Genomic DNA, 26,560 nt, shown 5'->3' on the forward strand with positions numbered 1-26,560 from the left:
CCCAGGAGTGGAATATCAAGGCCTGGTGCACTTCAGGACAGGTATATTGGCCAAACTTATGGGGGCGGAGGGGACTCATTCATAGTTCCTATGTCACTGCAGTAACCCTGCTCGCCAATCTCCAAACATACGTTTCCGAGTTTGAGCCAGTTCCCAGTCACCTCATCCCTGAATGCAGTCCCAGAGACTGCGAGTGGCTCGGCGGTGGGAGAAAGGGAGAGAATGGGATGGGCTCCTGCGCCGGCTCTCGAGGTCTGGAACAAAGCTCCCACTGGCTTGAATTAATGCAGGCCTAGGCCCCAGCTGAGAAGGAAACATACCTTATTTTTGGTTGAAATCAGCAATGGCTGACCCAGTAACTTTCCTGTTAGTTACTCATTGCCTCAGCTAGTCCCATAAAACAGTGAGCAATGCAGGAAGAATCCTTATTTTCTGACCAGTGTTCTGTGTACTCAGAAATTCAGCGAAGGAACAAGCCCTTGAACCCAGTTTATCTGACTCACTTGACACTAAACTACAATAAAAACATTACAGTTCAGCCCTTATAAATGAGATGAGGAAAGTGCTGTGCATTTCTGAACAGGAGAAGCCCTTCACAGACTCTTCCCAAGGTAAGCAGCGGGGTTACCTCTGCCACAGCAGTAACTTCCCATTGCTAGGAAAAAAATAATTTCTGAGGAAGGGGCGAACGATTTAAAGGGCCAGTCACTTTGATTTTAACATGGCGTACAACCAACAAGAAACTAATACAACATCCTCCTCAGGGCCCCACCTGCCCATCAGCTGTGAAGGGCCTTTCTGGGAGGGTTTTACTCGGAATGTGTGATAGCCATGTATTATTATCCCATTCTGGCAGTATTCATAGAACCATGACTCTCTATCCAACAGATCCCACCTGAATAGATCAGAGATGGCCCAGAAAAGCCGCCTACCTGCCCCTTATGGAGTACCTGTCCTTGCAGTTTTACTTTTGCCGTGTCTAGTCACAGGTAAGCAGCAAAGAAAAGCTGCAGCATATTTGTCTGAGCTTCTTAATATCTCCTGATGCTCTGCTTGACACCTGTCACTGGGTGTGTCCAAGGCGATGTGCTACAGCTCGATCCCTACATTTCCTATATTGTAGTAATCGTTCCTACTCATAGAAAGAAATGATCTGCTCAGTATGGCATCGTGAGCAACCAGAGAGAATGAAGAGGCTTCATCATTTAAAAAAGTGTCATTCACACTGAATGAGACTGGCGAACTCCAAGGGTACAAAAATCAGAGGACTACATTATTTGAACAATACGTGAAAAACGAAAGTCTGAATGCTTTAGCTATCTAGGAGTACCAAACAAGTGAAGAATGGTTTCAGGTTATTTTTGTGCCCTGAGAGTGCAATTGCCTTTGCATTTTCAACTGACTTTTTCAGTTAATTAAGACATAATGGGTACTAGAGTCTTGATCTTTGGAGATAAATGACAATTTATTTCCCATAGGGATTATTTTTCCCAGTGAAATCTTAGAATCTGACTCTGCAGTCCTTGAACAGCAAAACTCTACTGAAGCCAATGCAGACGTAGCCGGTGATCTAACTACCCACTTATACTCACAAATGCAACTTGAGACAATCAAAAAAATTAGCACATAAAAACATGAGCATGAAAAATTGAGTACATAAAAGTGTGGCTGGGAAAAGTGAGCACACACAGTCTTTCAGGGAGGGTGGAGTATTTGTTTTTACTGTGTCCTTTTGCTGGAGAGGCTAATCCATTACTGCTGTATATGGTGGTGGCTGGTGGGTTTTTTCTTCCCAGCCCAGATTGCTGCAGCCAGGCAGTCAGCTGCAGTGTCAGGGCTCTGTGTTTGCTTGTGCTTTTAGAATGCTTACACCTTAGGATAGGCACCTTTTTTTCCTGTTTTTGTAAATCTAAATAAATAAAAGTTGTGCCTGCACAATTGTGGCTGCAGTTTTAGAAGCTGCTTTAGAAAATGTAGTTGTTAGATTTAAGTCTGACAACTCCATTCTTAACCTGATCTCTGGGGCCTGGGCATTGTAAGAGCGGCCTGGTAATTATTAATATTGTCCTGGCCTATGCAAAAGGTACAGATTGTGAAACCCACCATGTCCATTTCCCTTCCCAGGGGTGGAGCTGGCTATAAACAATAGTTCTGATAACCAAATACTATCCACGAAGCCTGGCCGTGAAGAGTCCCTGTGGTGCACTGTACGTAACAACAGCAGGGCGGAGGAATTACGCTGGTACCGAGGAGATGGGACTGTGAACTTGAAAGATGGAAATAAAATGAACACCACTAACATCTGCATACTTCCAGTCTCTAAGACCGACAATGGCGTCAGCTTTACCTGCAAGCTGGTGCGGAACGAGTCCATTCAGATCTCGGTGACTCTGGATGTCCAGTGTGAGTTAATGGGGGGGCTGATTATGCAAAATAGCTGTGGCAGTGTGAGATCAGTGGGTTTAACACACCTGTGGGCTGCTCATTAGTTGAAGTCCAGGCCCAGCTGTTCTATATTCTTGTGCCTTGTCTTCCCTAGGAAAAAGTGTTAGCTGATGTTAGGTGTTCGCTAATGTGTTCAATATACACCTTTTCCCAGTGTAAACAAAACCCTCAATCCAGATCCGACTTTCATTTAAATCAATGTGGGGTCTTTCATTTTTCTTCGGTGGGAGCTGGATGAGGCCCTTGATTAAGAAGTAGATTTACTGGGTATTGTTGCCTCCTCCACCTAGACTCCCACTTGAAAAGAGAGGGGAACAAAAGAATCAGAGCACAAAAAAAGGCCCGTCTCCTCTGGTATCCTCTCTGCTGCAGTGGCCACTGTGGGATGCTAGAGGAATATCTCAAATCCTCCTAATGCACCTAGTTTCCAGACACTGGCCTGTGAGTAGCCTATGCCTGACCCAGGAGGAATGAGTGCCTGTCGCTGTCTTCACTAAAAAAAAAAAAAGGGTTGTGTTTCCAGTGGGATAACTGACATGTGTTAGCCATCCCACTGTCAAACCCTGGGAGACACATGGCACTTTAGCTAGGTGAGCTCAGCCATGGGTGGGAGATGTAGGATTGATGGCGCCTAGGTACATCATGGCAAAAACCACCTGCCCCTTGACTCCACTAGGATTTTGCAGCATGATGGTTAATTTGCATTAGTTATTATGCTATAAAAACCAAGCTTTTATTCAGTGAAAGAGCTGAAAGGTGATGCCTGAAGCTTTGATGACATAAAGGTGACCAACTGTGCCTCCAGATGGACAATGCCATGTGATCAATCTCGCCCCTCTCCTAGGTGGTTCTCCCTCCTGCTCTGTCCAGCCCCACTTCCCCTGCTCTGAATGTATCAGGTTCCAGCAGTGCTTAGCAGTGCATGGGACAACTATTAAATAAGCTACATTCTGATCTTACAATGCATCCAGTTTAGATTCCTGACTGTAATATTTGATCTTACGACAGAATGAAATTTAACACCAATACAGCTCATAGGAAAGACTGCTAAAAGCTGTAGCAGCAGAACTATTTTATTTCGGTGTTTTGAAAAGCAATCAGGACTCCCTTTTAAAATTCTGTCTGGAAATTACTGTTCCTAATGATGACTGCCCGGTTTGTTCAAGTAGTGCTGTGCAGGGTTACAGAATTGCTATACATCATCATTGTTATTTGTGCATGCGTCAGAAATGTTTAAAGGGAACTCCTTTTCCCTTCAATAGTAAGTAGGTGTTTGTGGTTCCGGTAACTTTGTCGTTAAAATAACTGGTTGTTGTGAACAGTTCCCCCTCTCCTAACTGGGGAAGACCCTCCTCCAGTAGAAGAAAAGAATGATGTGAAGCTGACCTGCAATGTGAATTCCAACCCTCAAGCTGAAATGGTTTGGTATAAAGACAACAGCACTCTGACCCTGAAGAAAGATCGCTATCAGATACACCATACTAGTGAGGTCTTCCAGCTGACTATCAAGAAAGTAGAAAAATCTGACAATGGAACATACACCTGCGAAGCTAAATCTGTTCTCGGAGAGATGAGAAAGGAGTTCCACCTGACAGTTGAAGGTAACACTAATGAGTGCTCAGCTAAGTGCATAGCAACAATAGCTTGCCTTATGTACCTGACTGGTTAATAATGATAAGGCTACAGGAGCATTAAATGCTTTTCCTGTTCCTCTGGTTATTTAAAAGTATTTGGAGAGTGTAAGCTGAAGGGGCTGCATCTCCCCGGCTGCTCTCCTGAAGCCAGATGTGTGCATTAGAACTTTCAAAGCATTCCAGTCCCTTCTTTACGTTCATGCACATTGGCCAACTGAGCAAAATGTTATATTTTATACAGGCCCCAGTACAGCAGTTCAGTCCATACTGGCAAATCCCTAAGCCAGTAAGGAGCCCCGTTTAAGTCGGCGAGGCTCTGTACAGTCACAGGAGTATGATCCATTTGCAGCATCAGGGCACTAGATTATAAGCACTTTGGGGAAGGCCCTGTCTCTTCTCTCAAGTTTGCACAGTGCCGGGCACAATTAGCCCGATGACGAGTGGAGAACTCTGGCACGACTCTAATGCAAACAATATATAATAACTTGTTCTTTTCCCTCGATGGAATTCAGTAGAAATTAGAGCAGGGGTGGTTGTAAACAAGACATTTCATTTGAAGTAAGTAGGGCAATGACACGTGTATGCTTTGAATAGCAGGTTGGGGCCAGGGCCAGGTTGAGCAACAGCTAGAAATAGTCTGACACGAAGCTCACATGCTGATTGGCCGAAAAACTGGATGAAGTATAATAATTATAATTTGTGCATAGATAGCATGATGCAAGCGAGGATCTCAGGCATCTTGATAAATGTTAACTAAGCCACACAGCTCACCTTTGAAGGGGGATATTCTTATTCCCATTTTACAGATGGGGAAAAATGAGGTAAAATGGGGTGCAGGGTCTTGCCCAAAATCACAGCACAAGGCAGCGGCAAAGACAAAATCAGAATTGAGAACTAAATCCAGGAGTACTAACTCTGGCTTCTGCTCGGACTACTGGCCTCTCCCAAGAAGGCTAGTTGTTTTGTTTTTTAAAGGATGTAAAACACTGTGAAGATCCTCTGCTTAACAGCTGTTGAGACGTTTGTTTCAAAAGCAGGAGGCTATGCCCTGTTTCGAAAGAATTCAGTAACTTTCTCCCATCCCTTAATTGGGTTGTTGACACAAAACTAAGAGGGTACATTTGAATTGTATCAATTTACAGAATACAAAGGTGCCACCAGGGCTGGCTCCAGGGGTTTTGCTGCCCCAAGCAGTCAAAAAAAAAAAAGCCGCAATCACGATCTGCGGCAATTCAGCAGGAGGTCCTTCTCTCCGAGCGGGAGCGAGGGACCCTCCGCTGAATTGCCGCCGAATTCCTGGATGTGCTGCCCCTCTCTGGAGTGGCTGCCCCAAGCACCTGCTTGCTAAGCTGGTGCCTGGAGCTGGCCCTGGGTGCCACAGTAGGGATCTGTTGCATATGTTTTCCTAACAATCTACAACTATCTTAGGGCTGCAGTTTCCCACCCCTCAGTCTAATAAATAAATGGTTTGCTGGCTGCAGGGCTGCCCACAAGTCATTCTCTCCTATCTCAAGAACCATCATAAAACCAGCTGTACTGGCGGTGTCAGGAAACACTACTGTACAGCTGCTTATCCCTACTCTGTATCCGTGGCCTGATGGCCTAGCCCAGGAGTGGCCAACCTGTGGCTCCAGAGCCACATGCGGCTCTTCAGAAGTTAATGTGAGGCTCCTTGTCTAAGAACCAACTCTGGGGCTAGGCGCCAACTTTCCAATGTGCCGGGGGGTGCTCACAACTCAACTCCTGGCTCTGCCACAGGCCCTGCCCCGACTCCACCCCTTCCCACCCCCTCCCAGAGCCTCCTGCACCCCACAAAACAGCTGATTGGGAGGTGCGGGGCCAGAGGGGGAGACGCTGATTTGTGGGGCTCCCGGTGGGTGGGAGGCGCTGGGACCCGGGGTGGGGAGCTGATGGGGGGCTGCTGACGTATTATTGAGGCTCTTTGGTAATGTACATTGGTAAATTCCGGCTTCTTCTCAGGCTCAGGTTGGCCACTCCCGGCCTAGCCGGAGAACCTGCTGGAGTGGCCACCAGTTAGTCAGTACAAATGTCTGTCTGTTTGGTGTTTGCTTCCTTCTTTGTGAATGTTAGAACCCCATGAATATCCCGTGCGTTATAACAGGATTTGACCTCAGGTTTCAGCACAGTTCAGGTCACCGTGTAGACAGGGACAGGAAGAAACCACTTGCTCTTTTTTGGACGTCTCTAAAATGACTTGCTTTACAGAAGTGTATCAATCTGTTCAGTATCCAAATGGATGTTTTCTTCCCCTTCCAACAGATAGGAAACCGGCTTTTCCCTTGGAGGCCATTATTGCTGCCATCGTGGTGGTTTTACTCACTGTAATTTTTGGAATTGTGGCTCGAAGAGAAAAAATATTTAAGGTAATAAAACCATCAATGAATCAGAAAACATCATAATGAGCTCAGCACAGCTACTGTTAAGAAAAAGCTCTGGTTAATCTCAGCCTTATTTTTTGAGTGAGGGGAGGAAAGGCTTAACACAACACTTCTGTTGCTTCTTGGACTTAGAAATTAATCCGGAAAGGTTTCATATACAGTTCATATAATGCGGGTTTGTACACTCAGACACATGATTTTCTTTAATGTGTGGGAGTGCATAGGTGCGTGTTGTGAGAGAAGCAGGGGCGGCTCCAGGCACCAGCACACCAAGCGTGTGCCTGGGGTGGCAAGCTGCGGAGGGCGGCAGTCAGGCTGCCTTCGGTAGCATGCCTGCAGGAGGTCCGCCAGTCCCACGGTTTCGGCGACAATTCGGCAGCGGGTACACCGAAGGTGTGGGACCGGCGAACCTCCCGCAGGCATGCCGCCGAAAGCCGCCTGACTGCCGTGCTTGGGGCGGCAAAATACATAGAGCTGCCCCTGGAGAGAAGATATTGAAATTTGCCATATACAGAAATGACAAACTCTGAATGGTCACCCTCCTTCCTGTTTCTCATGGATAGCCTACATGAACTACAGCCTAGGCTTGTGCTGGTCCTGTCCAAGCTTGCACGCTATGACAAGGCCAGGCTGGGTTACTAGACGGGAGACTCGGAAGTAAAACAGTCTGTTGGATATTCAGGAGATGGCTGGATTTACCCCTTACATGCCCCTAGGCACAGCATCTTCAGCACTCCCCCTGCCTACAGCTGACCTCATGTTTTCTGTACAAAATAAAACGTTTAACTTTTCGCCGCCCCTAGAACACCAGCGCCCCTAGGCACATGCCTACTGTGCCTAATTGGAAATCCAGCCCTGCCTGTACTGATCTCATGCACCCTGGCTGGGTGGCAGACGTACCATCTTTCGGATATCAAGTTGGAATCCTTTCCATCCACCCCTGGCATTTTTTCGCAAAAGTACAGGTGTTGTCCTGTCTGCTTTCCAGTTTGGGCAATCATGGTGCGTCTCCCTAAATGACTCAGTTAACATCTCCACAGCACTTTGAAATATGTTGTGCTCTGTATTACAATTGCCCTGCAGTTTTCGGTCCGATACTGTTGTGTAGTGTTGCTGTATACTGTTTTGAGAACTGTTATAACCCAGCCCCCGAGGTGGCTGCATATCAGTGGGAGGTAAAGTGATTCCTGTATATTCCATTTGGGGCCAGATGGGATGAAAGGAACGGTACTAATGTAAGTTATGAATATACTTAGTGAAAGTCTTTCATTCAGAAATACAATAATGACAAGATTGTGTTGCTTGTGTTTATTTTTAGTGCTCCAAAAAGACAAAAGAAACACCAAGTGAAACAGCTCTGTAAGTACCTGAGTCAATGATTTGTATACAGGCAGTCTCTTGTAAATGGATTTTATAACGAAAGCCCCTCCTGCTGAGTTCCAGTTTAGGGTGTTTTATTCTCGTAACATGAACAAGTGGGAGGCAGTGTTGCCAATACAGAAGAGCATGGGAGGACTTAATGATGCTTTGTGCTGTACATTACCAGATGCTTAAAGGACCCTTTCTTATCCTTTGCCAGTTTCAAGCAGTACACTTAAAGGTGCTGCTAAGAGGAAGGCTATGTAGTATAAAAACTGAGGGCAGGCAGCATTGTCTAGTGGCTAGAGCAGACACCTGGCTCTGACACTGACTTGCTGAGTGACTGAGAAAGTCACTCATTTTTCATCTGTTTTTGTCTCTGTAATAGAATATGAAGTGGAAACAATCTTACTTCCTTACCTAACAGCAGTGCTGTGTGGCTTATTCTATTAATGTTTGTATAGTACTTTGAAATCTTGAGATGAAAGGTGTTACAGTAATATAAAACATTATTATTAATGCAGCTAATATTAGTAAACCCTATGGATGTGGGTTAATTAGCTTGTGGTACAGAACATTTCATTAGCTGTTCTGTAACATATGCAGAATGCAATAGGTACCAAAGATCCATATTTTCCTTCTTTAAGCCTAGGCAGACCACATGAAACAAGATGATACTAAGACAAACTAAAAATGACCAAGTCTAGATCCAATTTGCTGTCAAAGCAGATGCAAAATAATGCTGCAAAAGTATTATTCTGGCCAGCTGCCTGCACCTCCCCTTTCCCCTTCGTAGATTACTTGTACCAGGGGTATTACAACCCAGTGAGAGGAACAGCAAGGAGAGTCAAGTACTACTTCCTGCAGATCACACCCCCAATCCAGTTTGTGGCTCTGGCCATGGATGATTATAGAGGGTGAATTCTGGGAGGTTGAAGGGGAAGCGAGCACCAAAGTTGTCCCTTGTAGTTTGCTTCCCTGCTACAATATTTTGGACATGCACTTGGGCATAGCTCAGGGTGAATTCAGCCCACTTTGCCTTACATCAGGTGGTGATTTACATCTATCCTTTTCATTTTACTCCAGGTGAAGAACTCCTGAGGTTACTGTGTGCGCCTAAGAAGCACCATCTGTAGCAGGACATATGCCCTTGTGTTAAGGGATGGGATTAGCCATTATACATTGCAATAGTTACTCTAGTTCCTTCTATATTTATTGTTATTTTACACAATGATCCTTTCAAAATGTAAATGGTTCTTTATGTATGTTGATTATAACCTACTGCTTTGAACAGATTCCTTCTGGGGAGGGGCAGGGGGAGAGGATGACTACATTGCTTCCTTTTGGTCTGCCTCCAATTTTATTCCTAAAGGATGTTTGCATGTAATCAGGATCATTATTTCTTAGGAGTTGTTCCTGTTGATTAGGCCCCAGTGGAAGTCACAATGAGTTGCCATGGAAATGATTATGTCGTCACAACCTGAAGAGCTTGATGTCAAGTGCACAAATACCAGTGGCAGATAATTTCTTAAGAAAGGGAAGCTTTGGGGGCTGAACAGCTCAGTAGTTAGGTAATGAGAAAGAAAATCTCCCGTATGCTGGTTTAGCTCCCACTGTGACTAAATGTCGTTTAATGGGCCTCTGTCCAATTCCCAGGCCATGGTCATCAGCACAATGGGCACTCGTTTTCTCCTTTGCTGCTAGTCCCCTCAGAAAGGCAAAGGCCTGAATCACCCATAAGGACTCACCCCTAGAGGTGGCCCCTTCCAGCCAGTGTTGAGGCGCCCAGGTAGTACAATAGATTAAGACAGCACTACTGCTGCCTCCACTGTACCCCCTCATTTGGAACAATGGATTTCAGGGCCTGGGGCAGTCACTTGAATACCTTTCGCAAACACTGTGTTAAAATAAACAATAGTTTTAGAATAAATTCTCCAGTAGTAAAATTGAGCGGTCACCTCCCCTTTCGCCACTGACCACGAGCTATACCAGCAGACAATTTTTCACAAGATTCCAGCAAACTTTTAAAGACTCATCACAATTTGACTTGGTACACATATCCCATGTGCTATAAATAAATTCCAGTCTCTGATGGGCAAATATCCTTCTCAGAAAGTGGAAAGATACTGTTTCTCAACAGGAAGGAGTTTTTCAACCATTGTAAAATTAAGTCTGACCTTGATTGATGGAGTGATACTATTCCTGCCAATTTAACATTAACTAGCTTTCAGGGAACATTGTAGCATAATAACTTTAGTACAAACAAATTCTCTTTATTACACACAATAATTTAAATTGCTTTCTATGCAATGAGTAATCCCCTTTACTAAGCCTGACTAGCGATTTTTCACTACAAGATTGAAAAGTGCTGTATAAACTCTATGAGTTTATAATTAGTTTATTTGCATCTGAATTGCAGAGATGCTCAGAGCCTGCAGCTCCCACTGATCTCAGTGGGGGTTGTGGATGCTCACTATCCCTGAAAATCTGGACCTAATTCCAAAGCCATCAGCTAGAAAGTGAAGTCTTGTGATTCTGTTCAGTGAATAAGAGTAGGGTTCTGGGCCCAGTGAGGGGGTTCCATCCTTCCTATGCACCACTGGGATATGCTCTGTGAGGCCTTACTGTGCTCCACCATGGAGGGGAATTTCTGGGGTGAGACCAGACCAATGGATCTGTGAAAAAACAGAGTGAGGGTCTATTCTTCCCTTGGCATACAACTGCAGCAGCCACAGGGCCTACCTTAGTACCGAGGCTGTAGTTTTGGTTGTGCAGGTGCTCTGTTGTCACCCCATTGCATAGGGAAAGATTTCTTCATACTGACCACTGCCAGTCAGACTGGTTACACAGGCTGTTTGCTGGGGACAGGATTTGCCTTTTCCTGCACCTGTCACAAAACAGAAATATTGAAATAAGATGTTGGGAAATGAAACAGCAAGTTCCTGACAACAACCAAACTGCACTATCTAGTGAAGTACTTTGCTTGTGAACAAAGAACCTCATCTACAGACATAAATGGGTAGTCATGGGCAGATTTCCCCTTGAACACTTGAAAAAGAAAACTTGGGAAAACAATTAAACAAGAGATGGGGAAGCATAAATATACCCCCAAGAGATACAAGTTCATAATTGTTGCAATCCCTGTCAAATGTTATTTCACTTGTGTAACTACACACCCAAATCATCAGCACTGTGACAATTGCAGAGACCCATCTCCTGATCCAGGAGTCATTGAGTTAACATCCAGATTAAATCTCTGAGACCCTGCACCTGTACAGGTGAAAAGAGTTGAGGCAGCACTCCTCCTGCTGAGAGCAATCAGGAGCTAAAGGTTTACATCAACGAGCCCTATAAAAGTGGCTCACCAGCTACAAAAGAGGAAGGTTATCAGAGTGTGACCTGTGTTGGAAAATGTGGTGGTAGAACAGTAGTCTGAGACTTCAGATTATAAGGAACTGGATTTTTTAAATAATCTATGTATGGTACTTTGATGTTCTGTTTAAAACTCTGGGAATTTGTTTGTTCAGAACTGTTGAAATGAAATCATAGCAATGAAGGCTTGGAAGCAGAGCTGTCTGTCAAGTGCTGAGTGGTTGGCCTGGTTGGACAAGCTTGCCCTGTTTCTGTCTAGGCATACGCCCTGGTTGGCCTGTATAATAGGGGTGCCAACACTGTATTTAAAAAAACAAGGGACTTTTCTTAGCACTCCCACCCCACCCCACTTCCTGATATTCATTATGGTTGTTGTTGTTAATGCTGGGCAGTGCCCACCCACAGTGCACAGGGGTGTTTTTCGGTGCTTTTCCTGGCACTCACTAACTCTAGATCTTGTTATACAGTGATGCAGAAATAGGGGAGGTCCCTGGTGCATGGCCTAGGCGCAACCCTAAAAGGGCCTAGCTACATGCTTGACATCCCAACCTGTGTGGGTGGCCTGAGGCTGCACTGTGACAAGCTGAGCACCCGGTGCTGCTGCCTGCCCAGGGGTCTCTGCCCACCCCAGCCTGGACTGCGTGTTGCTTGGCAGGGTGGGGGGAGGCTGCAGCAGGCATGGGCCCTGGAATTAGGGGTGCTGCTGTCCCCCGGCGCCAAGTGGTTTCCATCATATACAGGGTTTATGGTTTGGTTCAATGGCTCTCAGAACCCCGCCCCTTACAAATTGAGCTGCGGGGTGGGTGGTGCTGGGCACGGCCCCTTTAAGAGCAAGCCAGGGCTGGCACAGGGGCGGAGCCTCGCAGGGGCCCCGCCCGCCTCGGGAGCCTGCGCAACGCCCGCGGCTGGAATGTCCCTCTCCTCGCGCCGTCATCCCGCCCCCTCGCCGGCTTTGGCTGCACTTCCTGCTTCCGGTGCCGGGGCTATAAGAGCCGCTTCTGTCCCGCGGGCCGGTCCGCTTCTGCCTGGAACCTGCCGCCGATCCTGCCATGAACGCCCCGGGTAAGGGAGAGCGGAGCCGGCCGGCCGGTGGGAGCGGTGGCTGCCCCCGCTGGGACGGGGCGGGGGGACCCGGGGACACCGGTAGCCGGCGGGCGCGGGGGACATGCGGGGGGACCTAGGGCAGGGCACTTAGGATGAGGGGTACCAGCACCGTGGGGGCTCCCAGCTGTAGGCGGAGCGTGACCGGCTGGTGGCTGGCCCTGGGCTCCTCTGGGTGCCCTCAGCAGGGAGGCTCCCCGGTACCTTGTTAGCTGTTTCAGTGCTCTGAGGTGGGGTGACCCCGTGGGGCTCTGACCGCACATGCCAGGGCTGCCCCGCTCAGCTTGTGATGGGACGCGCGTTGCTTTGCTCGGCAGGGCTCAGCTTGGAAAAGATAGCGGCTTTCACCAAAAAACTGGAGTCAGAGCCGCAGTTCTTGCTTGCTCGAAATGTTGCAACCACCAGTGACCCACTGGAGGTGTGTCTCGCCCGGCAAGTGGTGCAGGAGACGGTGAACGTGTTCCAGCATACGGTGCCTGTCGAAGGCAAGCCAGTCACTAACCAGAAAAACTCAGGTAAGGGAAAGTCTCTGCAAGCCTCAGATCTCTCAGATTGTAAAACAAAACCTTTATTAACTGTGGCAGCATAAATCTATGAACCAAGTGACATTTACAGTGGATGATTGGTGCTATGTTTTTAAACTGCCTTCTCATTATGAAACATCACCTGGAAAAGTTCTGGCTGTTTCTGAGTTCATACTGTATGACCTCTGCAACTTATGCTTGTGGAAATAGTGACTGATGTATGAAGCCCTTTGAGGTTGAAATTACTCAAACAGGGAACTCCCAGAGAAATGGCCCTCTTCCATAGTTTGGAAATGATGTTGGTCTGAGGTCTGAAATTTGATGTGGTCTTGGATCAGTGCCAAAAAAGCCTTGCTCAGTCACTGGACCTGGGACATCCATCCGACAAAGTGGGTATTCACCCACGAAAGCTCATGCTCCAATACTTCTGTTAGTCTGTAAGGTGCCACAGGACTCTTTGCTGGTTTAAGACAGTAGATCGTAATTTGTTTTTAATATTTGAAGGTTGATAATCAGACTGACATATTTTTAAATTGTCACTCAACCTACAATGGATTTAGCAGACAGAGAAAAGTTCTTCAGAACCAGTAGCTTCCCCCCCACGCAAAGGTTCTAGATCAGGGTGGGCAAACTTTGTGGCCTGAGGGCCACATCTGTGTATGGAAACTGAAATTCTGGGCCATGAATGCTCACAAAATTTGGGGACTGGCATGTGGGAGAGGGTGAGGGCTCAAGGGTGGACCAGAAATGTGGTGCTCAAGATGCAGGAGTGGGCTCCAGCTGGGGGTGCAGGCTCTGGGATGGGGCTGGGGATGAGGGGGTTTGGGGTGCTGGAGGGTGCTCCAGGCTGGGATCAAGGGGTTCAGAGGGTGGGAGGGGATCAGGGCTGGGGGTTGGGGCACAGGAGGGGGTGAGAGGTGCAGGCTCCATGCAGAGCTTACCTCAAGCAGCTGCTGGAAGCAGCAGCATATCCCCCTCCAACTCATACATGGAGGCATGGCTAGGTGGCTCTGTGCATTGCCCCATCTGCAGGTGCTGCCCTGAAGATCCCATTGGCTGGGAACCATGGCCAATGGGAGCTGGGGAGGTGGCGTTTGGGGCGGGGGCAGCGTGCAGAGTTCCTTGGCTGCCCCTATGTGAAGGAGCCAGAGGGGGGACATGCCGCTGCTTCTGGGAGCCATGCGGAGCTGTGCTCCTTAAAAAATCCTTTCAATGTTCCCTATGAATAGATATATATTGTATATTTTATAGCTAGGGAAACTGAGATAAGAGAAATAAAGTGACTGTCACAGTTCAGGGCATCTGCACCTGTATTCCTTCTCTATGGTCCATTGCTGGCACCATCATCTCTCTTGGGCAGAGAGCACCCACCCTCCAGCAAGGGCTCTGATAGGAGTCAGCCCCTCAAATCCCACAAAGGAGATTTTCTGTGGCTACAAGGTTATAACTGCTTTAGCTCAGCACTAGCACCTCTGTGAATAGGTCAATCTTTCCTTTATACAGCTTGGGCCTTTGATCTTCTGACTCTGAGAACAGATAATCAGCACCCAGTGGTTCTCTCTCAGGGCGTAGCTTCAAAAGGCTAGGTTTGTTGCATAACCGGACTTGAGAATTTGCATTCATCTCCTCCTAGCAATTCCCCAGGCAAACCACTCGACGCTTTGTCCAAAAGTCCATTCTTGTCTACCATATTTAGTCCTTTGCTCATCCAGTCCCACAATAATACATAAACCATTAATTTAATATTAAGGCCACCAAAGATACTTAAACTCAATAATTTTTTTTCACAGATCAGATAGGAGTCTCTGGTAAAGCCTGGAGTAGAAGTCAGGATCTGGGATGCCAAGTCCTCTTTGCTTGTTTGGACACTTGATCATGGAGTGGGGGAGGAGTGTGAATTTGATTTAAATACTGTAAAAGAGTGAGACTGAACAGCCCATATAAATCTTGTGTTTAAATCTAGCCTGTGCAAATCTTCGTAGAGCTGGTCAGTTTAATTCTTGTTCCCTTTCAGGGAGATGCTGGATCTTCTCATGTCTGAATGTGATGCGTCTTCCTGTCATGAAGAAGTTTAACATTGAAGAGTTTGAGTTTAGCCAAGCATATATCTTCTACTGGGATAAGGTATAGTAGTGCTGGCCATAGACTCCTTCTTAGGGGACGTTTTACCCATGCAAACGACATTGGCAGTCTGATTTCCCTCTACACGGGTGTTCAGGCTTTTCCTAAGGTGCCAAGGAAAAACAATGAAAGCAGTCTTCGGAAGTCCTTTACAAACACAATTTTTAGGTTGGAAGGTGAGGGAGCAAGTGTTTCTGGATTAAGGAGAAAATGGTGATGGTGGTGTGTGTGTGTGTGGGGGGGTTAAATTTGTTTGGAAGAGTAGCATTTTTTGTTTCAAGATGTCTAAGTCCTCTCAAGGATCCAGGTAGGAGGCTTGGGAGGAACAACACTACTGTTTTCCACTAAAGCTGCCTAATTCTTGACCCTGTGACACACTCCTGAAAGCTAATTCTCTTGTTTATTTCCAACAGTGGCTGTTTAAGAGCAGCTAGTACTAGTAACTGAGAGGCTTCATCTAGCATTTTCTATTTTCCCCTCATATACTAACTCACTTTCACTCTCATCCCTCCACACAAACTAAAGATTTACACGAGAGAACAGGTAATAGAAATATGCCTACAGAATGATACCTAGAGTTGTAGAGACAGTAAGACCATGGAATGGAACGGGACAGCATAGATTTTTTTTTTTTTCCAGTGAGATTTGCAAAGAAGTGCATACACCTAGGAATGAGGTAACATGGCATGTTGCAAGCAAAGATGAAGTTACCCTATCTGTTCTGTTCCAGATCGAACGCTGCTACTATTTTTTAAATGCCTTTATGGAAACGGCTCAGAAAAATGAGCCTGTAGAAGACAGACTGACACAGTTCCTGCTTTCCAACCCCAGCAATGATGGAGGACAGTGGGATATGCTGGTTAATATTATTGGTAAGAGAAACAGTGACTGAAAGGCCTTCCAGAAACCCTGCTCACTCCTGAAAGATCAGGAGTGAAGTAACGTTTACAGCCGTGTATTATTTTTATACTGATAGCCTAACGTCCGACAGGCATCGTAGATTGTACAGTGCTGCATACTGTAGAAAACTTTAATGAGTAGTATTCTTTGTAGTTCCACTAACCACAGCAATCCAGTGATGGTAAAGGACAAATAATCCATTTACGATAGTAACAGAATTCCCACACAACTCATTTGCTCTGTGTCTGGTGTGATTATGTAACACTAAGTGGTTCTCTTGCTTGATAGATTGAAACAACTGGCATAGAGGCTGCCAATGCTAAGTCACTTGTAGGTTGGCGGTACTAATCGGATGTAACAAATAAGGCCTCAAACTGAAAGATGACCAGAACTTTTCTGTGTTGTGTTGGTTTCTCTGTGCTGCAGCCTTCCTCCCTGTCCTTTCAAAACCTAGTTTGGAATTAATACAACTCTTTCTAGCGACCAGAGGAGCTAGCGAACCGGAGCAGCTAACAGCAGTTTGGAGGGGCAGTGTGAGGGGAGGGCTAGATACATTCTAGATACTTAACATTCTTTAAACTTAAAGCCAAAAACATCCCCTGATAAAAAAAACAAAACATCAACAAAGGAGCGAGCTGCAGGAGTAAAGAGTGCAGGCAGAAGTCCAGCAACAGAGTGGGGGCTACCCAGTTTATTGCACCATGTCTGATTACCTGCCCTGTGGGCGGGTGGCATGTGTGTGTATTTTGTGCAAGGAGCTCCTGTCCCTCAGAGATCCTGTACGGGTTTTGGAGATCAGAGTGGCTGAAATGGAGGAGCTAAGGGAGACAGTGGTACAGAGATAAGACTTTCCGGGACACAGTAGAACAGTCCCACCCCCTGTCTGGCAGCCTCTGTGCTGTTGAGACTTTCATCCTTCTCAGGGAAGAACATCCAACTGGAGCACAGGGGAAGCAATCCCATAGTTGAGACCCTCATTCCAGATGTCATGGTATCCTCTCTCTCTCTCTCACTGAGGATACCCCTCCAGGGGAGGGAACACCAGTTATTAGGAAGAGACACTTATTAGTTATGGGCGATTTGATCGTTAGAAACATAGATCGCTGGGTTTGATGACCCAGAGAACCTCATGGTGACTTGCCTGCCTGGTGCAAAGGTTGCAGATCTTTTGAGACATCTAGATAGACTTGTCTTGTGTTGGGGAGGAGCCGGTGGTTATGGTACATGTTGGTACCAATGACCTAGGGAAGGATCGGAGAGGGGTCCTGGGGGCCAAATTTAGGCTGCTAGGTAAGAGATTGAAATCCAGGATCTCTATAGTAGCATTCTCTGAAATGCTTCCAGTTCCACGTGCAGGGCCAGTTAGACAGGCAGAACTGTGGGGTCTCAATGCGTGGATGAGATGATGGTGTAGGGAGAAGGGACGTAGATTTATTAGGAACTGGGGAAACTTTTGGGAAAGGGGGAGCTTACACAGGAAGGATGGGCTCCACCTAAACCAAAATGGAACCAGATTGCTGGCACTTAAAATTTAAAAGATCATAGAGCAGTTTTTAAACTAAGGGTTGGGGAAAAGCTGACAGGTGCAGAGGAGCACGTGGCTCAAACAGAGGCATCCCTTATGGGAGGATCTATTAATGGAGATTCTCTGTCCTAGTAAAGAGGAGAGGATGGAAGATGATAAAATACAGGTAGGATCTGATGAGAAACAGTCAACTGAAAGTCCCATTCAAATACATCATGTAACAGCAGATAGCTAAAAAGTGACAAGTTTTTAAAGTGCTTATATTAAATGCTAGAAGTCTAAATAATATTGAACTAGAGTGCCTCATATAAAATGAGGATATTGATATAGTTGGCATAACAGAAACTTGGTGGAATGAGGATAATCAATGGAACACAGTAATACCAGGGTACAAAATATATTGGAAGGACAAAACAGGTTGTGCTGGTGGGGGAGTGGCACTATGTGAAAGAAAATATAGAATCAAATGAAATAAAAAATTTAAGTGAACCAAACTACCACAGAATCTCTATGGATAGTAATTCCATGCTTGGAGAATATAGCAGTAGATATCCTGTCCAAGTAATCGGTAATATGGTGATAGTGACTGTGAAATGCTCAGGGAGATTAGAGAGGCTATAAAAATAAAAAACACTAATAATGGAGGATTTCGACTATCCCTGTATTGACTGGGTACATGTCACCTCGGGATAGGCTGCAGAGAGAAAGTTCCTTGACACCTTAATGACAGCTTCTTGGAGCCCTGGATCCCACCAGAGGAGAGGCAATTCTTGATCTAGTTCTAAGTGCAGCGCAGGATCTGTCCAAGAGGTGACTATAGCTGGATCCCTTGGTAATAGTGACCATAATATAATTAAATTGAACATCTCTGTGGTGGGGAAAACAGCACAGCAGCTCAACACTGTAGCATTTAATTTCAGAAAGGGGAACTACACAAAAATGAGGAGGTTAGTGAAACAGAAATTAAAAGGTTCAGCGCCAAAAGTGAAATCCCTGCAAGCTGCATGGAAATTTTTTAAAGACACCATACTAGAGGCTCAACTTAAAGGTATACCCCAAATTAAAAAACATAATACTATGAGCACTAAAAACCCTGTCTTGAGTCCAAGATTCACTTGCCTTTATATGCTTTCCTTTAGTTTTGCCATAGTTGAGGTAACAATTTATGTCCCCTTAAATACTTGACTGCAACAAACTACAAATGTAATCTACTTAAAAGCGTTGGGCTAACTTCTGTCATTACCTCCCTTCTTACAGCTTTGACTAGCTAAAATCAGGGAGTAGAATCCGACTTAACCACTTCTAACTTTCTTTAGAATATAAACACTGGCTGTAGAAACCACAAATTTATGCACTTAATTATTCACTAATCTAGTAGTTTAACTCTTAATATACGAAGCATACCCAGAAACTTATGACAGTCTTCCTGCAGGCACTGCGCCAACATTTAGTGGGAAGAGTCCTGGGGGATGAGTTCTTGTATGTGGATTAAAACAGAGAACGCATGTGGATATTCATATCCTCACTGTCTTCCATCTTAAACTTCTAGTCCACTATGCAAAAGGGAACTTATTCCAGGTTCTAGACACCCCCAACAAGACACTTGTTAAACAGACTCTTTAAATTACTCTTGTATCACAATAGTTAAACAACATAAATGGGGCAAGAAATGTTAAACTCCCCAGTATCTCTCCCATCTCTGTATGAAATACATGGTGTGCAGCATGCCCCAAAGGTTAACGGAGGCCTGTTATGCCCAAAGGAAGAAGTGAATTCCAAAGCCGAGGGGCCCCATTGCAGAATGCTGGGATAACAGCCCCTCTCTCTTGTAACAGATTTGCTCAACATTCGCTGGTAAAAAATGTCTAACAGTTGTCCCTATAAACTCACCCTGAACTCTGGGTTCTCTCCTTATTGTTCACTGCCTGTGGTAGGACCAGGCCAAATGGGGCCCTCAGCCACACCTGTGCAACCTGATTGTCCTCTAATTATGAAAATGGGTGACTCCCTTACTTCAGTGAGTGGTCATAATCCAGAGAAAATAGAATTGCTTTCACTTGTACCTGACCATAATGTTATCGGTGCACAAGGTAAAAACCTATATTGGCTGTCAGAGCCCAGGATGTCTGTAGGGCTAGCAGGAAAAATGTTCTTGCAAGCTGAGCAAATAAGATATGGAATGAAACCAAATGAATATGGAACGTCTCCGTGCCAACTTTAGAAGGCAGCTGCTCAGGGTAGGGCCATTCTTTAAGTGAAAAATTAATCAAGATATAGTTGAATTCACATAGGTGGATTCAGAGGTTGTTTGACTTCATGTGGACTATGCACTGGTGCAATAAGCTTGTAGGGTACTGAGCAGTTAAAATGAGCACAAACTGCACAAAAGGATTTTGTTTCCTAGAATGCTGCAACTGCCTTTACCTGCCCTTTCTTGCCTAATCATCTTGCAAAGGTTTACTGCAGAAAGGAGACTTTCTTAGACTGTATGCTGCATGTCCAGGGACTATGTACCTTTGTTCTTACAGCACCTAGAACAGTGGAGCTCCTGAGTGCTACCACAATGTAAATAGTAGTTAACCTACCTGTTACTACTCTATATTAGCAACTACAAAGCTACATCTCATAACTTTGAGGATAAAGCACCTTTTCTGTTGCCATGGAGAAGGGAAGGTTAGGAAGTTGTTCACTTCACCTTAAGACCAAATACATGGACTGTCACATAAGAGTGACATTTTTGGCAAACTGGTTAATCTAAAAAGAGTCAAATTCCTTGAGAAAGAGAGCTTCTATTTCTCCTCAACTAATTAATGTTTAAGGTTTACAAATGGGAGATTATCATGTCTGATCACTGAAGGATTTTATCTTTCTGGGGAACCCAGTTGAATTTATACTTAACAAAGACAGAGGAAGACCCAGACACAAAACATAACCTTTGGCTTGCTCTGATTCTTTATAAGAAACCTCTGTCATAGACTATCTTCATAGAAACCAGGTGAGTTAAGGCTTCATGTGGGTATGAGCAGATGTCAACACTTGCCATATAGAAAGATAAGATTGTCAATCAGAGACAAGGTGGGTGAGTGAATATCTTTTATTAGACCAGCTTCAGTTGGTGAGAGACAAGCTTCTGAGCCACACAGAGCTCTTCAGGTCTGGGAAAGATACTCTGAGTGTCACAGCTAAATACAAGGTGGAACATCCATTTAGCTGTGATGCTGGGAGTATCTTTCCCAGACCTGAAGAAAAGAGATGTACAGCTTGGAAGCTTGTCTCTCTCTCCAACAGAAGCTGGTCCAATAAGATATTATTTCACCTACTTTGTCTCTCTAATATCATGGGACTGACACAGCTACAATTACACTGCATACAAGATTATCAATTGACAATTAACATTTGTCAACTTTCTTCTAGAAAAACATGGTGTTATCCCCAAGAAAAACTTCCCTGAATCTCACACCACAGAGGCCTCCAGGAGGATGAATGAGATTTTGAATCATAAGGTAAAGGATCTGAAATTTGTCTAAAACTCAGTGGTTAGACAGATGGGAAGAAATCCTAAGCTCCAGATGTTCCTGACTAGTTTACATTTTCTTTATTGATGAAAGCACTAAAAGCTAGTCGGAGTACTTCCTTGCTTCTACGCAAACACTGCATTTGTATGGACTAAAAGGCAAGGGGGAATGGTCCTAAAATGCTGGGAAGGAAAGAGGAAGTTGGTGCACGAATAGCTGCTACTAATAGGGTTTGATGCTCTTGATTTCAAACAGTAGCTTGAAAATGTCCTCTGTGGCACTCTTTACAATGGTCATTATTTCTCAAAGGAAAAATTCTACCTATGTGGTTGGCAGAAGATCTTTCTGTAAACTTCATGTGTCCAAGGAGAGCTGGTTTTCCTCTATGCCATCCACCAAGAGATCAAGGCTTTAATTATGCCAAGTATGGTGGCTAAGATTTACAAGTATGGATTTTAAAAATACAGAGCTTAGGATAGAACAGAAACTAGCTTGCACAGGAAAAGCATGCAGTGCCATGTGAAATACTGAAGTGACTGACAAAGGAAGAAAGCAGGATTAGGCAATTGGACAAGGATCTGACTCCATTGTGGCAAAAAATGAAATGGCAATCAAACCTTTCCTCTGAAAGCTTTGTTTTGGCAATTCATGAGCATGTGATCAAAGGACAACTATTCCCCAGAAATCTATAGAGATGAGTTGGTAAATTAAAGTGGGCATGCTGAAATTAAACCAGAGCTTTAATGATGGTGCTCGGAACGGCCATGTTCCAGTCTTCAGCTTGAATCCTGGCAAACTAATTGGCCTAAAAGGTTAGTTTTAGATGGTTCTTTATCAAATTTTAGAACAAACTCGTAGTAGTATCAATAGAGTTTTTTTCTGTAAACAAACCTTTTGTGATTTGATGCCTGATAGAGATCCATAAAGCAAATCTTGACTTCCTAACATCTACAGGCTTTGCTGATGGATACTTCCTGTGGTCCTACTACAGTGATAAAATGGCTTTCTTTTTAAACAGATGAGGGAGTACTGTGTGCGGCTAAGAAACATGGTAGCAAGTGGGTCAACTAAGGAAGAACTCACTGCTGCAAAGGACACTATGATAGAGGAGGTAATGTACATGTATGTAACCTGATTCTTTTCATAGCAGAAGGGAGCTGCTACAGATGAAGTAATTCTGGCTTACTCTTGTTCTAGAGCTATCTGCAAAGTGCAAAACAAACCCCTATATTGTATGAAAATCTTAGTGACCCAGATGGCCATGTACTGTCTGAAGTGTTATGAAGTGATTTTTAGTGGTGATTTCCTACATAAACTCTTCTTTACATTTTTGGGATACCATTGGATTTAAACACTTTACACCAGCTGAGGACTTGCTCCTCTGAGTGTAGTTAACTGACTATAAACCCCAGTATTTTCGTTCTCAGCGGAAACCAAAATAATATGTACAGCCTAGTCTCACTAGCAAGGGCTAGAAGAATTGGAAGCTATATTCTGTATACCCACTGTACACTTAAAAGTTGTGCAGTACAAGTGTTGTTGCAGAAATTCCCCACAAGAGAGCAGAAAATAATAATGAAAGGAAGTTCAGTTTCTCAAGCGTTAGCATGCGGAAAAAATGTTGTGCTAAATATGCAGCATTGTGATCACTTTACCAGTTAAGAAGATGAGTTGCTTTTTCTTAAAGGCAGACTATCCAAGTACCTCTCTGTATGAATTTACTTGAAAACTAATTTGCAAGTGTGTGATGCTGTAGTGTGCATTGTCTGGCTCTCACCTCTCCATGGTTTAGGATAGCACTTTGCTCTGCTGAGTGGTTGGCTTAAATGCAAGAGATGCTATACACCAGGGGTAGGCAACCTATGGCACATGTGCCAAAGTCGGCACACAAGCTGATTTTCAGTGGCACTCTCACTACCCAGATCCTGGCCACCAGTCCAGGGGGCTCTGCATTTTAACTTAATTTTAAAATGAAGCTTCTTAAACATTTTAAAAACCTTATTTACTTTACATACAACAATAGTTTAGTTATATATTAGACTTATAGAAAGAGACCGTCTAAAAATGTTAATGTATTACCAGCACATGAAACCTTAAATTAGAGTGACTAAATGAAGACTCAGCATACCACTTCTGAAAGGTTGCCATTCCCAGCTATACACTATTCATCTTACTCTGTTCTCTCCTTAAGTTTGATTTTCAAATAGCCAACAGTTATGGATTAGAAGCAGCAAACTTATTGCCCATAGTATGTTAAGATTGGTATATATGGCCATGTGTATTTCTAAAAAAGATACACTTCTGTGTATTCTACTTACAGAAGCTTATGGATATACCTCTGTCAGAAGTGTTTGGAACAGGCCCACTGGGTCATCTGGTACCAGCTCTTTTGGAGAAGATGTAAATCTCCTTTTCCTTCCCCTTCCCTCAGCAAACTTCTCAAAAGCTTCCTATTAAATTTATTCTTTTCTGTGCCTTGTGTAAATGATACTACCAGAGAGAGGGACCCAGGGGTTTTTACTGCAATTCATGCACAAATCCACAGCTTCACTGTCACCACTTCTAAGGTTAGAATAAGAAATGTGTTGTGATAGCAAAACTGGCACTGTGTTCTTAACACATTTGTTTGTTAAAACAAAACCCTTTATATTCCATCAAATGTGCCCTGCTGGGGCCAAATGACCTCTTACATTATTGATTCTGTCCTTCAGGACACTGCACATCACCTTTTTGTAGCTAAATATCCATAAGCTGTGACTTGTCTCTAGGCTTTGCATGCAGACATCCATTGGGGGGGCTTAATTGCAGAGTTAACCTGAAGCCCCCTGGAATGGCTTGGTTAATTCAGATAAATGCAGAGACATAGTTCACTGCAGATTTACATTTTTCATTTGCTTTGTTTAAAATCTCCTAGTTTCCAGCATTAGAAACTGGAAGCAAAGCTCATTAATGGCTCATTAATTTCTGTCTGAATCTGGAGAGAGTTGGTGTGTGGTGTGGTTTAAAAAAAAGGTGCTTTCTTCCTTTGAATTAGCCCCTATTCTTCCTGTTGCAACACTACTGTCTGACTACCATTTCAGTGGATTTCCTTTTAGTAAATGTTGTAATTGGCATTGCCAGCTGCACCTGTCATACTCCAAACCTGCAAAAACATTTAGCAGTTTTAAAGGTGGACTGTACTGTCTTGCTTCACTTGTTCAAATGCATTTCTCTATACATTAGAGTTCAAGTTTTGTGCCTGCAAACACAATTTATCTACCATTCATCTCCACTGAGTTCATTTGCCAATTTCTGTGACTCAATTTCCTTATCGTGGGCACCAATCCTTTATCTGAAGCTGAGCAGTTGCATAGTCTTTGGGTGAATACTGAATCTCTTGTGTTCAAGCAGAAACAGGCTCCTTATCAAAGCAGCATATGGTAAGTCACAAGTTCAGGGCACTGGATTTTATTTATCAGAGTGCAACCTTATCAGCAGTGGCCTTTCTCTTCCCTGCCTATTTTTGTTTTAAACAAAAAGCCACTGTATCCTTACATTACCCTGGTGTTAGCTGTCACCGGCATGATAGAAAGCTCTGTTTAGTTGAAACAAGCTTCCCCTGGGTATTGAAAGAGGAAGCTTTGGAGATACTGAGGGGTGGCCTATGGTGGGTGTGGTGATAAACAAGCCAAGGAGACCATTTCAGGCAAGGTTGCTCTTGGAGACAGAAGTCTCCAGTCAACATCACTTTTCCTTCCTTTGGTTGGAACCATTTTGCCTGTTGGTCTCCTTAAGTTTTCTCCATTGACCTGTTTTATTTCTGTAATTCGATGTGGTGAGAAACGGAGCTATCTGAGGTAACATGGTGATGTCCACTGGCAAATGTGATCTTTGTGCAAATGTAATCTGTGAGAATTCTACATTTGTAGAAGGCCAGGGATTTAAATTTGTTCTTTAAAACCTTTATTGGAAACATTTGATAAAAACTAAACAAGTGAGAGTTTCTCCAATAAAAACTTGAGCCGATGTCCTTGTTTCCACGTAAGAACTGATTCTTCTATTATCCTTATTAGATTATAAGTTCTTCAGGGCAGGAACATTTTTATTTGTGTCTTGTACACAGCCAAATGCACTGGTGCCCCCACCACTAAGGTATTCTGTATTTAAGATCCACAGTGCCTTTAAAACATTTACTGGCATGAAGATTTTTTAGATAAAAGTACCTTGGATGGCAAGCGAAATGAGGATAAAAACAGAAACCTTCTAACCTAATCTGTGTATGGTGCTCTTTTTGTCATTCCTATACGGCTTCAAAAGAGAATGGGACAAAAAAGCCAGAAAGCCTGTTAGAAATGGGGTTCTGTTCCTTGCAATATCTAGCCATTGAAAGCAGCCTGAACAAGCTAGCCACACAAGGGAAATGTGGTGCTCCTGGAAAGCTACCTAAAACCTGACATGTCCTATATAAAGTGAGCACATGTATAGTTGGATAATAGGGAGGACCACTACTAGCATGGCCTCTTAAAGAGAAGTTGATTTAAAGGGATACTTTGCTAGCCAAAGATCCTTAATCTTATAGCTGACATGCATCTATTAATTTCTATCAAGGACTATGTATTTCAACCAAGGATGTCAAAGTCAATAGTCAGAGTCCTTCAGTTAAATTATACTTAACTCTAAATCTAGGTATTGTTAAATATATTAAAACAGACAAGAAGATTATTCGGGGATTTCCAAAGAGAGCAGAAATCCAAATAATCTCGCAGAACAAAAAGTGATTAATGAAGGTGTACCATCAGAATGAAAATGTTTCTGTGCATGTATGCTAGGAAAAAGGATTATGGCATAAGGCAAGACGTACATTATTAGAGCCATTTCCCAAACAATATTTATATATGCTAGTGGGGAGGGAGGGTCTTCTGAAAGGTAGCAGCTGGCTTGGCAACTTTCTGTCTCAAAAGCTGTTGTCCTTCCTCTTTCTTTCTGCTCCATCTCTTTTTTTTTTTCTTAGCTCTCTTGTGGGCAGCCTCATTGGCTTTCTCTGCTCTTTTAGCAGCTTCTTTCTTGAGTTGTTTTAATTAGAGCAGTCTCTTATGATTCTGCTTTTTTTTTTTTTGTGCGCTTCTAGTTTGGCCAGCTTTAGTTCAGTTGCTGCTTCGCTGGTGGTCATTTTCCTGCTTTTTTTTTTTTTGTGCTGGGCCACACCCCCTCTGCAGTTCACTGAAACTGGGATGCACTTGGCTCAGGGCTGCTTAGTTAACAGAGACTTTCACAGCATTTAGCCTTTTTAAACTAGCTATACCTGAGAGGTAGAAAGAAAAAAACCAAACAAACAATTCAGCTTGTAAATTCCTTTTGCTAGCTGCTTGCTCACAGCGTGAAACCTTTTCTTAACAAGACCCTTGTTAAAAAAACTTAACACCTCTGCCTTCAGGCAAAGAGAGCTAAAGATCTGCATCAGCCTTCAGCTCTGCTTTCTAAGCAGCTAAACAGGAGAGAAAAAATCTTACTGGCTTTTGGTTTAAAATGATCCTACCGCTCTGCCACCATGTCAAGGTTCCTTCCCCACTCTGAACTCTAGGGTACAGATGTGGGGACCTGTATGAGAACCTCTAAGCTTAACTACCAGCTTAGATCTGGTTTTGCTGCCACCACCCAAATTATTTGAGTTATTTGGGAAACTGTC

At 44.1% G+C, this 26,560-nt stretch overlaps 2 protein-coding genes and 1 long non-coding RNA gene across 3 annotated transcripts in view; 2 read left to right on the forward strand and 1 right to left on the reverse strand.

Moving 5' to 3' along the window:
- Positions 1 to 831: 831 nt before the first annotated feature.
- Positions 832 to 9,034, forward strand: TMIGD1 (transmembrane and immunoglobulin domain containing 1). Its single transcript, XM_039507602.1, is given in 7 exon segments — positions 832 to 866; positions 868 to 989; positions 2,125 to 2,403; positions 3,768 to 4,046; positions 6,360 to 6,463; positions 7,797 to 7,837; positions 8,924 to 9,034. Coding segments are annotated over 7 exon segments (864 nt in total). The 3' UTR covers positions 8,928 to 9,034.
- On the reverse strand, positions 7,911 to 10,894 carry LOC120387221. The gene is made up of 3 exons (XR_005590066.1): positions 10,816 to 10,894; positions 10,580 to 10,724; positions 7,911 to 10,512 (listed from the first exon to the last, which is right to left on the reverse strand). It is a non-coding gene; the product is annotated as an uncharacterized LOC120387221 (long non-coding RNA).
- A 1,222-nt stretch (positions 10,895 to 12,116) lies between these two features.
- The window catches only part of BLMH (bleomycin hydrolase), a 33,509-nt gene continuing 19,065 nt past the window's right edge, over positions 12,117 to 26,560 (forward strand). The window contains exons 1-6 of the mRNA XM_039508324.1: positions 12,117 to 12,271; positions 12,628 to 12,825; positions 14,849 to 14,958; positions 15,686 to 15,827; positions 20,795 to 20,883; positions 21,914 to 22,006. Coding sequence (XP_039364258.1) covers positions 12,259 to 12,271; positions 12,628 to 12,825; positions 14,849 to 14,958; positions 15,686 to 15,827; positions 20,795 to 20,883; positions 21,914 to 22,006 — 645 coding nt within the window. The 5' untranslated portion in view covers positions 12,117 to 12,258. The remainder of the gene's footprint in view (positions 12,272 to 12,627; positions 12,826 to 14,848; positions 14,959 to 15,685; positions 15,828 to 20,794; positions 20,884 to 21,913; positions 22,007 to 26,560) is intronic.

The sequence above is a fragment of the Mauremys reevesii genome, linkage group 20 (assembly GCF_016161935.1).
Source record: "Mauremys reevesii isolate NIE-2019 linkage group 20, ASM1616193v1, whole genome shotgun sequence".
Lineage (NCBI taxonomy): Eukaryota > Metazoa > Chordata > Testudines > Geoemydidae > Mauremys > Mauremys reevesii.